At 37.5% G+C, this 13,458-nt stretch overlaps 1 protein-coding gene across 1 annotated transcript in view; it reads right to left on the bottom strand.

The window, feature by feature from the left end:
* CEP152 (centrosomal protein 152kDa) overlaps window positions 1-13,458 on the bottom strand; it is a 76,688-nt gene that overhangs the window by 18,714 nt on the left and 44,516 nt on the right. Inside the window, exons 13-18 of the mRNA XM_012728533.1 lie at window positions 12,669-12,797; window positions 11,964-12,073; window positions 11,107-11,235; window positions 10,839-10,974; window positions 5,529-5,810; window positions 2,832-2,963 (exon numbers count right to left, since the gene is read on the bottom strand). Coding sequence (XP_012583987.1) covers window positions 2,832-2,963; window positions 5,529-5,810; window positions 10,839-10,974; window positions 11,107-11,235; window positions 11,964-12,073; window positions 12,669-12,797 — 918 coding nt within the window. The remainder of the gene's footprint in view (window positions 1-2,831; window positions 2,964-5,528; window positions 5,811-10,838; window positions 10,975-11,106; window positions 11,236-11,963; window positions 12,074-12,668; window positions 12,798-13,458) is intronic.

Here is a 13,458-nt window from a genome sequence, read left to right as displayed (position 1 = left end):
AAAAATCCTGATATTAGGGCACACCACACCTTAGAACAATAGAAACATAAAGCTTAGGAACAGAGACAAGGCAATAGTATTTTTTTAAGAGCCTTAAGTTTTTCCAATGTGCACCAAGCAAGGGAACCACTGAGCCAACTCGATTCCTGGAATTGAGAGACTTTGATGGCTCACTCTAATCACACCAGAGCTCTCCAGCTATGTCTATGAAAGGTGGGTCCTTTCCCACTTTTGGTTTTCGAGAAAGAATGTACAGCGTGTTAACATTTTGTGACTGAGTAATACCTAGAACAGTGCTCTTCATACCCTATTGTGGGCCAGAGACCAGCAAAGTCACATCACCTGGGAGTCTACTAGAAAGGCAACTTGTTAAGACTGACTACAGACCCACCAAGTCATTATGTCTAGGAGTAAAGCCCAGGAATGTGCCTGAGACCCTCCAGGGGGTTAGGGGTTTCTCATGCTTGCTACATTTAAAAAGCAATATGTGGTGTGGTCTTATTGTAGCTATAATTCTTCACTCACATACATTCTGGTCTTCTGAGTAGAAGGAAAGGTCTCTTAGGAAGAGAAAAATAGCTCAGGAAAAAGCTTAGGAAAGATCTTCTGATATTTTATTTCTTATATTCTACCTAGTTTTTATTCTTTTCCCTGACTTATGAGCTCTTGAGATGCATATGCACACCATCATATCATCATATTCCTTCCTCTTTCTCTCTCCCTCTTCAATTTCCTTCTGAAATATTCCAGTGTCCTAAAAGTTTCAGAGAACAAGGAAACAGACAGCCATGTACTACCACATAATTTGTGAAAATACAGATTTTTTTTTACTTCTGGTGAATTGATTCCTTAAGTAATTTGCGGTATAACATTATGAATATAATGTCTCCATTATGTCCAATGCCTGTTTCACACATTACTTACAAACTGGTTATGACATCCAGAGACTTTGTGTCCGTTTGACACTGTGATCTATTATATTTTATCACAATTAAGAAGAGAGGGGCCCTCCCTGGTGGCGCAGTGGGTTAAAGCACAGCACTGAGAATCTGGAGCCGCTTCCGCATGAGTTCAATTCCCGTCTGCCCTGGAGGTGACCACATGGTGTGGCAGACCTCTCCTGACCCGCGCGCTGCTCCCCTCAGCAGTGTACTTCCTCGATCTGCCTGTTCAGTTCCCCACTCTGTCTCTGGTGAAGCCTCTCACTGCCCCTGAGCCTCTGGCCTGTACCCCAGTTCTGTATGCACAAATAAACCTTTAAAAAAAAATTAAGAAGAGAGGATTTATACATATGACATAGGATGGCCTCTAAATTCTGTTATTAGTTTGCCTATCTCTAAGGCTGTTATAAATGTCCTTCTCTTGGTCTTTGTTATTTGGACTTCCCAAGAAAACTATCTGATTGTATCCTTGGCATACTTTCCCCCATATCCTTGTTTTTCTTATAAATTTGATATTTTTTGTATTACATATTAATATGATGTTTCTCACACTTGATTCATTCACTTTTCACATTTTATTAGCCCCTCCATCTGGTTTGTTTTATTATGAAAACAAAAATGTTTTGAATGTCCTGTTCTACCCTATTACTTTATACTTGCTAGTATGTTGCCTTAAAATTGAGTTATTACTATGATACATATCTGAAAGAGCCAACTGCTTTATTTTTTTTTACAGTTTTGTTTAAACATGTTTAACTTCTTTTTTTTTTTTTAAGATTTATTTATTTGTGCATACAGAACTGGGGTACAGGCCAGAGGCTGAGGGGTGGTGAGAGGCTTCACCAGAGACAGAGTGGGGAGCAGAACAGGCAGATCGACGAAGTACACTGCTGAGGGGAGCAGCGGGCGGGCCAGGAGAGGTCTGCCACGCCATGTGGTCACCTCCTGGGCAGGCGGGGATCGAACTCATGCGGAAGTGGCTTTGGCTTCTCAATGCTGTGCTTTAACCCGCTTTGCCACCAGGGAAGGCCGAAACATGTTTAACTTAATTAATCTAGTGTTTATTATGATGTTTGGGTTGGGTATTCTTAAATTTTTTAAAGCACTATCTGATTATAAGAGTACTACAGAATGATTCTTCATTCTTTTGTCTTGAAGCTATTTATTAAGATTTTTATTCATAATTGAGCCTGTCTCTGAAGTTTGCATAGTACTGAGTGAAAAGCAATTCTATTTTTCAGTGACAGTTACTACAGAAATCGATGCTTTCCAATATATGCTATTGTGTGTTAGAGCTGAACTACTAGTTCTTTTCTAAAGACCTTAAAAAATCTCTAGAACTTTCAGTTTTCCAAATCTCATATTGTGTCTAATTTCAAGACTATATTGAGCATATAGACATTGACTCAAATTGGTTTATATTAAATAGGAAGATAAAAAGGAAGAAGATAAAAAGATATCTGACTTTTCTAGTCAAGGAATATGACATTTCTGTAAAAAAGAACAGACTATTTATCAAGATTATGTTACATGCCTACGGACAAAGCACAGAAACAATCTTTAAGCATGTGAAAGTGTATCATATAACTAATAATAAGCAGATAAACACCTGTTTTCAATTTCCCCTACAGATAAGGCAAGAGAGAATGTGATTAAGTGGCATGATTAAGGTTATCTTCTTGATTATGAGTTTCAAGACCCTAAAATACATTTTCTCTTGAACAACTTGATGATGATAACAGATATGGCTAGTCAGACCTTGAGCTTTTAACAGGCATTGTTATATCTAATCCTTTGACAACTCTGAGACTAGGTAAGAATTCCTGGGACTGACATGAGAGAAGTCAGCAGAGAGACCCTCCTGAAGCTTCTTCTTGGGAGAGCCCTTACCCGTTTGGCCACAGAAATCTCTTGCTGTTCTTCCCACTTCTTCTTTTCCACTTTTACATGTGCTCTATACTCTGCAAGCTCAGGCAGTTCCTCCAGCCATCGAACACGAGCATTTTGCACAGCTGTTTCTACCTGCAAAGTAGCACAAAAGAAGTGAGGTATAAAATTTCAAAAAGACCCCATTTGTAAATGACAACTATGATTTTATGTGCATTTCAGATTGCATGATATGGCATTATTTAAACTAACTTCAAGTATCCCCACGATATCCCCAAAAGTGGATTCTAATCCTTTTGTTCTAAATTCCCCAGACTGTCCCAGGCAAATGTTACAGGAAGTGGTGGAATCAATACATTTATCTGACAGCCAGTCCTACTTGGAAACTCATACAAAATACTCGTTTCCAACAAAATCTTGTTTATCTTGGGAAAAGTCCTCCATGCAGGGTATCTTGGTACCCATTGCTGTCCAATCAGTATAGCCACCATTCGCCCTGCCCAGAGCTAATACCCTACACACACACACACACATACACACCAATATTTAGTGCCTTATACTTGGCAGATTTTCTTGCTGTCAAGACTGATTTTGTGGCTAAAGAATGAGGGTGATACTCAATTCAGGCAAAAATGTAAGACTTGCTAAATTACAAAGTGATCTGGTTGTTAATCTGTCACAGATTACCACATGGTCCTACATGTGTTCACACGCATTCACACAAACACACACACTTGCTGTGCTGAGAGGAGGGGCTGCATTTCTCACTAAAACACTAACTACATTTACAGGTAAATTCCAGGAAGTTGAAACTATAGGAAAATATAAAACTCCTATAAAAATATACATTTCTTTAAAATGTGAACATTTTCTTTCTACCACATCATGCTATTATTCACAAAATCTATAATTTTATAAATTCCACAGTGGCACCCTTAAATAAGTTTTTTTTGTCTATAGGATAGTGTCTTTACTCTGATCAGATATTATAACCATTTCAGGAAATGATTTCCTTAGCTAACTGACAATATCCTTGACATCATTACATCTGTTTCCAGGCCTAAAAAAGGGCTCTCATAAAATCATGTTGAACAGTTTAACAAATAAGCAGAATTTCAAGTATTAATCAAAAGCTGAGTAACTTTTTTGGTTTGTATTTATTTATGCATACAAGAGCTGGGGTACAGGTCAGAGGTGTGGGAGGTGAGAGGATTCACCAGAGATGGAGTAGGGAGCAGAACAGGCAGATCTACTGAAACACACTATTGAGGGGAGCAGTGAGTGGGTTAAGAGAAGTCTGCCACGCCATGTGGGTCACCTTCCTGCCCAGTGATCAAACTCACGCTGCAGTGGCTGTGGACAGCTGCTAGTGTTGAGACTTAACCCCTTGCATCACCATGGAGGCCTATGCTGACTAACTTTTTAAAACCACCTTAAGGTACTGTCTGAAGATTAGGTAATAAATATCTGAAGATTAGGTAATAAATATTAAAGTAATAAATTTACAATGAATATTATCACATTATGGTTTTGGGGGCCTCTGAAGGTTAGGAACACTGTCAGGTAGTCAGTCTGTGAGGTCAAAACAATTTTCAAAATAATATCCAGACACTATATGTTAAGTGATGTCACTGTTCACTCAGCCAATGTTTGCTTGAATATTCTTGTTGAATTTCTTGTATTTTCTTATATAGTAAATAGATATACCCAGAGATACAAAGCTCTCTAGAGTTCTCAGTATCTGAAAGTTTTATAAAGGAATCCTGAGACAAAATAATTTGAGAATGGATGTAAAAATACTGATAAAGCTAATTAACTCTTCTTTATTCTATTAATGGAGAATGAAATTGACTCATTATGACATTGCATGGAAACCAAGTTTATTTCCCTAGTTTATAAGGGAAAGAGCTTTGTGAGTCCTCCCAAGGGCCTTGAGGCAAGGGCACCCCTTTTTGTCAGCAAAAGGGATTCATAGACAAAGCCCCACTTAAGAGGCATGCTAACAGATTCATTTCTGCAAATCTTAACACAGACTATTGGTAAATAATTTAGTCACCTTAGGAGTGCTTATTTTTTTTTTTTTTAAGATTTATTTATTTGTACATACAGAACTGGGGTACAGGCCAGAGGCTCAGGGGCGGTAAGAGGCTTCACCAGAGACAGAGCGGGAAGCAGAACAGGCAGATGGACGAAGTACACTGCTGAGGGGAGCAGTGGGCGGGTCAGGAGAGGTCTGCCTCGCCATGTGGTCTCCTCCGGGGCAGGTGGGATTTGAACTCATGCGGAAGTGGCTTTAGCTTCTCAGTGCAGTGCTTTAACCCGCTGCGCCACCAGGGAGGGCCAGGAGTGCTTATTTTTAACTACCTTAGTAGAATATATTTTATAAAATGATAAGGATTCATAATTCAATTGAGTTTCATTCTGTTGTAAAACCACTGCCTTTAATCTTGGGCACGTTAATGCACAGACTGACCTAGAGGAATAAGCATTTTGAAAAACTGAGGGGTGACAACATCGTGACAGAACTATGGTAAATATTTTAAGAAAATTCTGTCCTAGAGTTTTAAGATTCTCTGTCCCAGAGTGTGCAAATATGTTCAATTATAACATTATGATCAGAGATAGCATTTTACAGGCTTTAACTAATAGGCATTAATAGACAGCTCCACTAATTTTACTATTACCTGTTTTGCCTATTACCTGTTTGGCAATATTGGCACAATATTTGAGTTCCAATTCAAGCTCAAGTTCCTTCAAGCTCCCCTTGACTGCTATTTCCTTCTCTTGCTCTATATCTTGCTGGATCTTTCGCTTCTGCTCTTCTACCGTGATTGCCATCTCTTTCTTGGAAGCAGCATCAATGGCAGCTACTTGGTCAGTTTGGCTGCAACAATCTGATGTTTTCTTTTTCATTGCCTTTATAGTCTGATCCAGCTTACACTGCCATTCCTTTTCAAGCTGTTGGATAAGTTCTTGCTTGATCTGTTTTCAGAAGTAAATTCACATAAGAAAAACACTCACTCAAACAAAAACTAAAATCAATAGCTAGTCAAAAACAAGAACAACAAATAGCGGTCTGAAAACCATCTGGACAGTGTAATTACAAAGGGTTTAGAAATTAAGTTGACAAAAATATTTTCTCAAGTCCTGAAAAGTTATAGATCACATGAATGATATCAGTATATTACTAGGTCAAACTATTTTGCTCTGAAGATACATTCTTCTGGAAGTCTCGACATAATCACTCCCTAGGGGGCATGGCATTTTTAAAAAAGAAAACTTCTGCTACTAAAGTGTTTTTCAATCAATCATAGCTTTTCACAAAATAAGCACTCAGTAAGTCTAACTGGTGAATCTAAAATTGAACAATCTGAACAAGTTTTCTCACCAAGCACATTAGAATCTTTTGTAAGGATGTTAAATCCTTCAAGTTCTACCCATAGTGTGGTCACATGTTCTTCTCTTTCCTCCAATAGTTTTCTTTCAATAAAATACAGGTAAATATCTTTGCACAATACTAATAGACTCCCAGTTAAAGTTATAAAATAATGGTTATATGCAGCTAATAGAGACAAGAGAACTTCTGAAACGACAACTCAATTGGTTGAAAAACTGTCTTGTGAAAGCTGCTTACATTTTAAATAGTTGGATTTGAAAAAATCTAAGGATGACTACATTAAAATAAAGGCATCTAATACAACAAATATATTCTCAGGAGAACAAATACATTTTTTTAAATATAATATTTTTAAAATATTATATATATATGATAGCCCACTCAGGTATTATAGCCAAGGAAATATTTACATTTTTGAGTCTATAGTTCTGTCTGAAAAGCTTAGAATCTTGGGATAAATCCAGCATGGTTGGGTTCCATTATCAAAGATGAATTATTAAATCAAAACTACAGCATTATTGAATGAGAACTATAAAATGTCTTTGAAATTTAATAATGAATACAACATTCTCTACTTTTCCTAGGAGCCCAGGTAGACTGAAGAATCCCTGACATTTTTTTACATTATTGCAAATAAAACTCTATTTAAGGATCAAAATTAACTATGAGAGTTTCTGGCTGAGAATTTATTTTTTGAAGATTTATTTATTTATGCATACAGAACTGGAGGTGGGGGTGTGAGAGGATTCACCAGAGACAGAGTGGGAAGCAGAACAGGCATAATGGCTGAAATACACTGTGAGACGAGCAGTGGGCGAGTCAGGAAAGGTCTGCTGTGCCATGTGAGTCAGCTCCCTGGTTGGGGATTGAACTTGTGCTGCAGTGGCTTCGGAGAGCTTCACAGTGCTATGCTTTAACCCATTGTGCCACCAGGGAGTGAGAACTTTAAGTGGTTTTCTGATCATCCTACTGTGACGTCATGAACAACACACACTGATAGCAACAAATGACGACACAAAGCAGCAGCATGATTCGGTTCCGGCAGTGCAGCCACGGGAGCTCAGCTTGTGTCTCTCGGCTTGATTTCTAAATGCCTCTCTGCTTGTCTGGGTTTTTTTCTGGTTCATAACTGATCTGTAGTGTTCCTGTCTTAAATACCATCTTATGCCTCTCCATTACTACACATAGCATCAATAGCAGCAAGGTATCCTGTTCAGCATTGCACGATTTGGGCAAATTTCCAGTGGTTGGGGAACCCATTTCTTCATGAGTTGGTATCACAGTTATACTAAGACATAGGATGGTCTCAACCACATGGTTGATTTGAATAAGTTGTCCAATGTCACATCACATTTTTTTTTTTTGACCAAGGAAGGAATCCCCAAATTGTCTTATCTATGGTGTGTCCCCTTAAGGAGCTATATCCATATATAACCACATTTATTTCTGGCCTAGGAGAAAATTGCTACTAATGTTGCTGGTGTTTATGAGTAGGCCAGCTACTTTGGGTACCTACTAAACTAGTCAAGGAGTGATTCAAAAAACCTACTATCTACTATTCCTTCTTGTTATGTGGGTCAGCTAAGTGGCCTTTCCGGTCTAAGTCAACTAAGCTGATATCTACAGGCAACTGGGCTACGAGGTTACACGTATAGTTAAGTCCAGGTTCACTGTACTTGGTCACACATATCATCCAGCAGGTTACACCAGATCGTTCTCATGGAGGTAGTCACAGGGTTCCTAAAGGCATCAAGCTTGCAAGTCCCAATGCATTAACACTTCTTAGGCCTCTTTGTGTTTAATACTTGCTAAGACCCATCGGCCAATATAAATCATGCAGCCACATCAGATTCAACAGATGAGAAACAGACTCTGCATCTTACAGAGGGGAGCTACAAAGTTCTGTTGCCAAGGACATGCATTTAGGGGTGGGAGGATGTGTGCCATCTAATACAATCTACCATGGTGAGGAAAGCCTTGTTTCTTTTCAGAGAAAAAGTCATACTTTTATTGGCCTTGCAGATCTGCCATTTGAACATGTTATAGAAATATCCAATTATAAATTTTTACCATTAAAGGGAAGGGAATACTTAGTTTTAAAATACTTAAACTTGATTTGTAGGGATTATACAGGAAAAAAAGAGTTTTCTACTAATGAATGACTGAGCAGGCATTACAATGGTATAAATAAATTCTAACATGTACAAAAACACCATTAAAAATAAGGATGTATGTCGTTTTTGCCTTGCCTGCGAGTATGAAGGGTTCTATGTATGTGATTTTTTCCCCTTTTCTCTGAACAAGCCATAACATGTGAGGCTAGTTCTATATGTTAACAAAAGCTTTAAATTTTTGAAATAACCTGCAGCTTGACCCAAGTGTTTCAGAAAAGAAGAACTATAGCCTTGGACTCTTGGTATTTCTGTCTTATAAATTGTGTGTATGGACTAAATTTGTCATCTGAAGGTCAGCCACAGGGAAAAATTGCATATGTCCTGCAGAAAAGGGTTACCCCAAAAGTTTCCTAGCTCACTCCAGAGTTTAGTAAGTTCCCATCAGTAGTGAAACATTCCCTAGAAAAAAAACAGATTGGTGGCTATACCTCATAGCACTGGAGGATGGTCTCCTTATTTCAAGTAAATGCTGTTCTGACTCTTAAATTCAATCAGTCTCTTTAAAAATTCAAATAAATTCTGTCCTGACCCTTAAATAAGTCTTTTAAACTCAAATAAGTTCTGTTCTGACTAGCTTTTAGAGACTACTAAGACTTATAAAGGGTTTATAAAGTCTAAATAATAATAATAATTTAAAAAAAAACAACCCTAAAGAACTCCCAGAGAAGAATTAAAATTTTAATGCTTTAAGTATGCCAGCCCTTTAAATGGAGGGAGAAGGCATAACTACAAAGGGATAAGCATGAGGGGGTTTTAGGGTAATGAAGCTGTTCTGCACCCACATCCATCTACACATGTTTAAGATGTACAGCACTAGTTACTAGATGAAAAAGTCAGTCTTACATAGGACATTTTTTAAATTTTAAAGGAAAAAAATATAACCCTTCAGCTTTTTTTGAATTGGCCAAATAACAGCTTTCAAGTTCCTTCTTGCATCAGTGCAAAAGCAGTCGTAAGCCAGAGTATCAGGCGAGTGCAGCAATTAGTTGCCATTGACCCAATATGAAGTCCAAGTACAGCAGATTAATGTTTTTAAAAGTACTAGAAAACAGATTCCTGGAAAGAATGATCACTTTGACAGAAATGCTCTTACATTCCTGCTAATTTATGTATTTTTTTCAATAGTCATAACCATATTTTTAAAAATCTGCAGTGGGGACAGTTGGCTCTACAGCTGTACTCCCATGATGAAGTTCAGTTTGATACTCAGCAAGCTTTGCTTTCAGTAATATGAAAATATTAGAAAAACTATGAAGAGCGAGATGAGCTGTGAGCAATAAAGCATTTTTAATTGCCATTTGGTTTGCTGCTGAAGCCTTTGCAGACAAGTGTATGCTCAGTGGGCCTTTGCCCATATGTATTTTTTAAAAAGAAGGGGGGAAAAAAAGAATCACACTAAAGGTCTTCTCCCTACTTTTAACTTTTTAAAACCTTCTCGAAAATTAAGTTCAATTTCAAGGTAATTTGAGATACCTTCTAACATTTATATTGCCAGCACTAGCTAAAACAGCTCCCTTTAGAAGATTTTTTCCCAAGATGACATATATGCACGGCAACATGCTGTGGGTTTTTTTAAACTATAACTTATTCAAAATAGTAAAAGTACCAAATTCTTCACCTGCTCTTTACTATTCATTCTGAGTCTGTGGTAGCAATAACTAGCTTCACTAACATTTTTTCAGGAATTTCAGTACAGAATATTTACTCAGACCTTTAAAAATATTTTCTAATCTGGATGCAGATGTTTTGCACCTTGTGATCTGCAGGCTGGTCCCAGGTGGAAGGAAAGTCAGATGTGCCTGGATGGGGCTCAGGCCAGGAGAGGGAAGAGAGGAGAAGGTGCAACTGTTTACATGTGAGTCTGCACCTGGACTCTCGCCAATGGCCACTGAAAGATTCAGGCAGGATTACAGTGGCTGGAGCCTCTCACCTGCCCTGAAAAAACGCATTTTCCTGAAGGTCTTACTCACCCGGCGACCTCCCTCTCCACACCTGCATGTCACCACCTTCCCTAGCATGTAAACCCAGGTTACCAGCTGCCCTTCTCCCCAGAACTTAGGTATTTAAAGGGAAGTGAGTCAGAGGAAAATGTCTCAAAGGACTACACAGACTCACTTGAGAAGCCAGCAAAGGAATGCAAAGAGGATACTTAAGTTTTGGACTCAAAGTGACGCAAGTCCACTTACGTTTGATTTTTTAGAACATTTTATTCTTGCCTGAGAATAAATGTATAAGGAAGAGACATTTTCTCCTCTCTCATTTTTACTAAGGTTTTAATAATCAATTTCATTATTTACTGTATTTTGTGAATGCTGTTAGTGTGCTAGAAGCAAAGGGCTTCAAAGTATGCCTCCCCGTTTCACAACAGAACAAGGGTGCTGGCGTAAATGTCAACAGGGAAGCCAAAGAAATGTAGTCAACGCAAGACTTAGACTGCACCTTCTGCTCCTGGGTTTGTTGCTCCTTTTCAAAGGTCTTCCTGAGCGTTGATTCCAGATTATCCTTCTCTCTGCATACTTCTAGGTAACACTCCTGTACAGCAGTCATCTCCTTATTCATCTTATCTAAGTCAGACCTTGGATACACAAAACCAACAACTAAATGACCACAAAACATACAAGGGCTGAACAGAACAATTTTCTTCGAAGCTATGGAGGAGGGGAGTGTTACTACTGTTTGTAGGGCAATTCAGTTTGTTTATTCTCACCTGAGCTGCAAGCGAGTCCCCTCATAAGCCTCAAAGAGCTGCTGCTTCTCCAAAGCATGCTTTGCTGACAGGCTTTCACGTATTTGTGCTTTCATGGCTTCATGGTGCTGTTGGTAAGTCCTCTCACACCTAGAAACAGACAGTGGATGGTAGTGGCCCAACATTACTTTAAGGCTCTGCCCAACATGATTAGAAACACCCAAATACATTGGTCTCCCTTCCTCCTTTCCCACTTCTTCCCTCTATTCAAATTATAATTAAGGTCTACAACCAACCAAAAGTAGTAATAATGTACAGTAGGTGTTTCTATATAAGAATTCTTCAGTTTTTCTTTCAAGAGTTTCCTTGGACATGAGAATACCCCAGTCTTTAAAATAAAGCTAATGGCTGAGATTTTGTTGATTTAAAAAATAAACTAGAATAATGCAGAGTATGGATCTCTATTCCCAAGTCACCTATATTAAGTACAAATATTAGCAGTACCCAACGCACAAGTAGGTTATGTTCCAAAAGTCTGTTTCCACATTTATGATTTCATATTTGGAAGACATGCTCCCTCTCCCACGGATTTTTTCCTTATAAAGAAGTTTCCTCAGATTAGCCTTTAAGGAAAACCCTAAGACATATTATTGCCGTGAACTACAGTTTTGATGGCGCTATAGAACCCAGCAACTACATGACATCATTTCTATAGAAAACGTGTTCCAAATTCTAATTTGAGAAGCCACTTTCTCCAATCTAAGATCTCAACAGAGAGGGTTCACATTGTCATTTCTCATGAATCTTCCTTGGGGAGGGGGAAGAAAGTAGGAGAAAGATGCCCAGGAGGCAGGCATTAGCTTCTATAAAGATCACACCTATTTATGGCTTCTTGTTTATCCCGGTCAAAATCTTGTACCATCTGTCTCATTTGGTTACATAAGTGTTGATTTTTATTTCTCAGTTTTTCTTCAGTTTCTTTAAGTTCCTAAATACAAAAGAATAAGATATTTAGAGTAAATAAACATCATTTTCATTGATTTGTCTAGCCTCCTTTCAGAAAATCCTGTGTTATATTGCTACTCCCTAACATTTGACATTATATCATTATTGTAACTCTACAAAAGGAAAAAGCTTCTTCAAGTCCTGTTAAAGTACAGACTTATTATTTAGATAAGTTACTTTCTGATAGGAGTATAGATTAAATTCTGCCTTATATGTAAGTATATGAAATTGCCTTATATAGAGTATAGCTAACATGTCATAAAATAATTTTATAATTTAATCACCTTCAGCAATCAACTAAATAAACAAGGTTTTACTTTCGATCATAGTCTGGTTGTGAAGGAAAAACACCTCTATCACCCATGCTAGTATATGGATAGGAAATTGGCTTACACCAACTTTCCTTCTGATGAAATTACTACCCCATACTAGTAAAGAGAAAGAACTAGATCCTTATCATCTATTAATATAATTACTTGTTTATTGCACATTGTCTATTTTTCAAAAAGCCTCACCTAGTTTTTGAATATAATGAAGACATGAAAATTCTCACAAAATACAGGAAATATTTTAGTCACCTGATTATGTTGTTGTAAGACTTGAATTTCATTTCTTAGTTGCAGAATATTATCTTTCACCATCATGTCAGAAGTAAGAGAGTCAGACCACAATTGAGTAGTTGGTTTGTCTGAGATGCTTGTTTTAGTCTAAATATTCAAAAGAAGTCAAAAGTTTTTTTGATTATTAAAAAGTTCTCTCAGTATTCATTTTGAATTAAGTTCATACTTACACAGAAATTACAAACACAGCATAAATAATTTCTGTAAAGATCTCATTACCTTCCCCAAATAGACACACAGTAGAACTTAGCTTAAACCAGTAAGTTAACTAGAATGCAATTCTATTAACCAAGCCACAGTCCTAATATAAAATTTTCCAATTTTCCTATTGTCCTTTTTCTGGCTCAGGTTCCAATCTACAATTCTTTATGGTTCTAGTTGTCACATCTCATTAGTTCCCTCCAATTGAGGACTGTTCTTCAATCTCTGACTTTCAAATGCACAACATTTTTTAAGAGTACCAACCAGTTATTAAGATGTTCCTCATTTGGGTTTTTCTGATTTCAGATTATGCATTTTTGGCTTGAATTGCACAGAAGTGATATGTTAGCTTTTTAGAAAACATGGGACATCACTATGTCTCATCATTGGTAATGATCAATTAATGCAAGTGAGGTTAGCAGACACCTCCATATAAAATTACTACTTTTCAAATTGTAATTAATAATATACTTTGAGACTATACAAATATCCTCATTTTCACATTTAGCATCTATTTTATTTCAGTATTTACATAAGTGGTGTTGCC

The sequence above is a fragment of the Condylura cristata genome, unplaced genomic scaffold, assembly GCF_000260355.1.
Source record: "Condylura cristata isolate star-nosed mole 26May11 unplaced genomic scaffold, ConCri1.0 scaffold00023, whole genome shotgun sequence".
Taxonomy (NCBI): domain Eukaryota; kingdom Metazoa; phylum Chordata; class Mammalia; order Eulipotyphla; family Talpidae; genus Condylura; species Condylura cristata.
The sequence above is the reverse complement of the archived record's forward strand: the minus strand, read 5'-3'. Positions and strand labels throughout refer to the sequence as shown.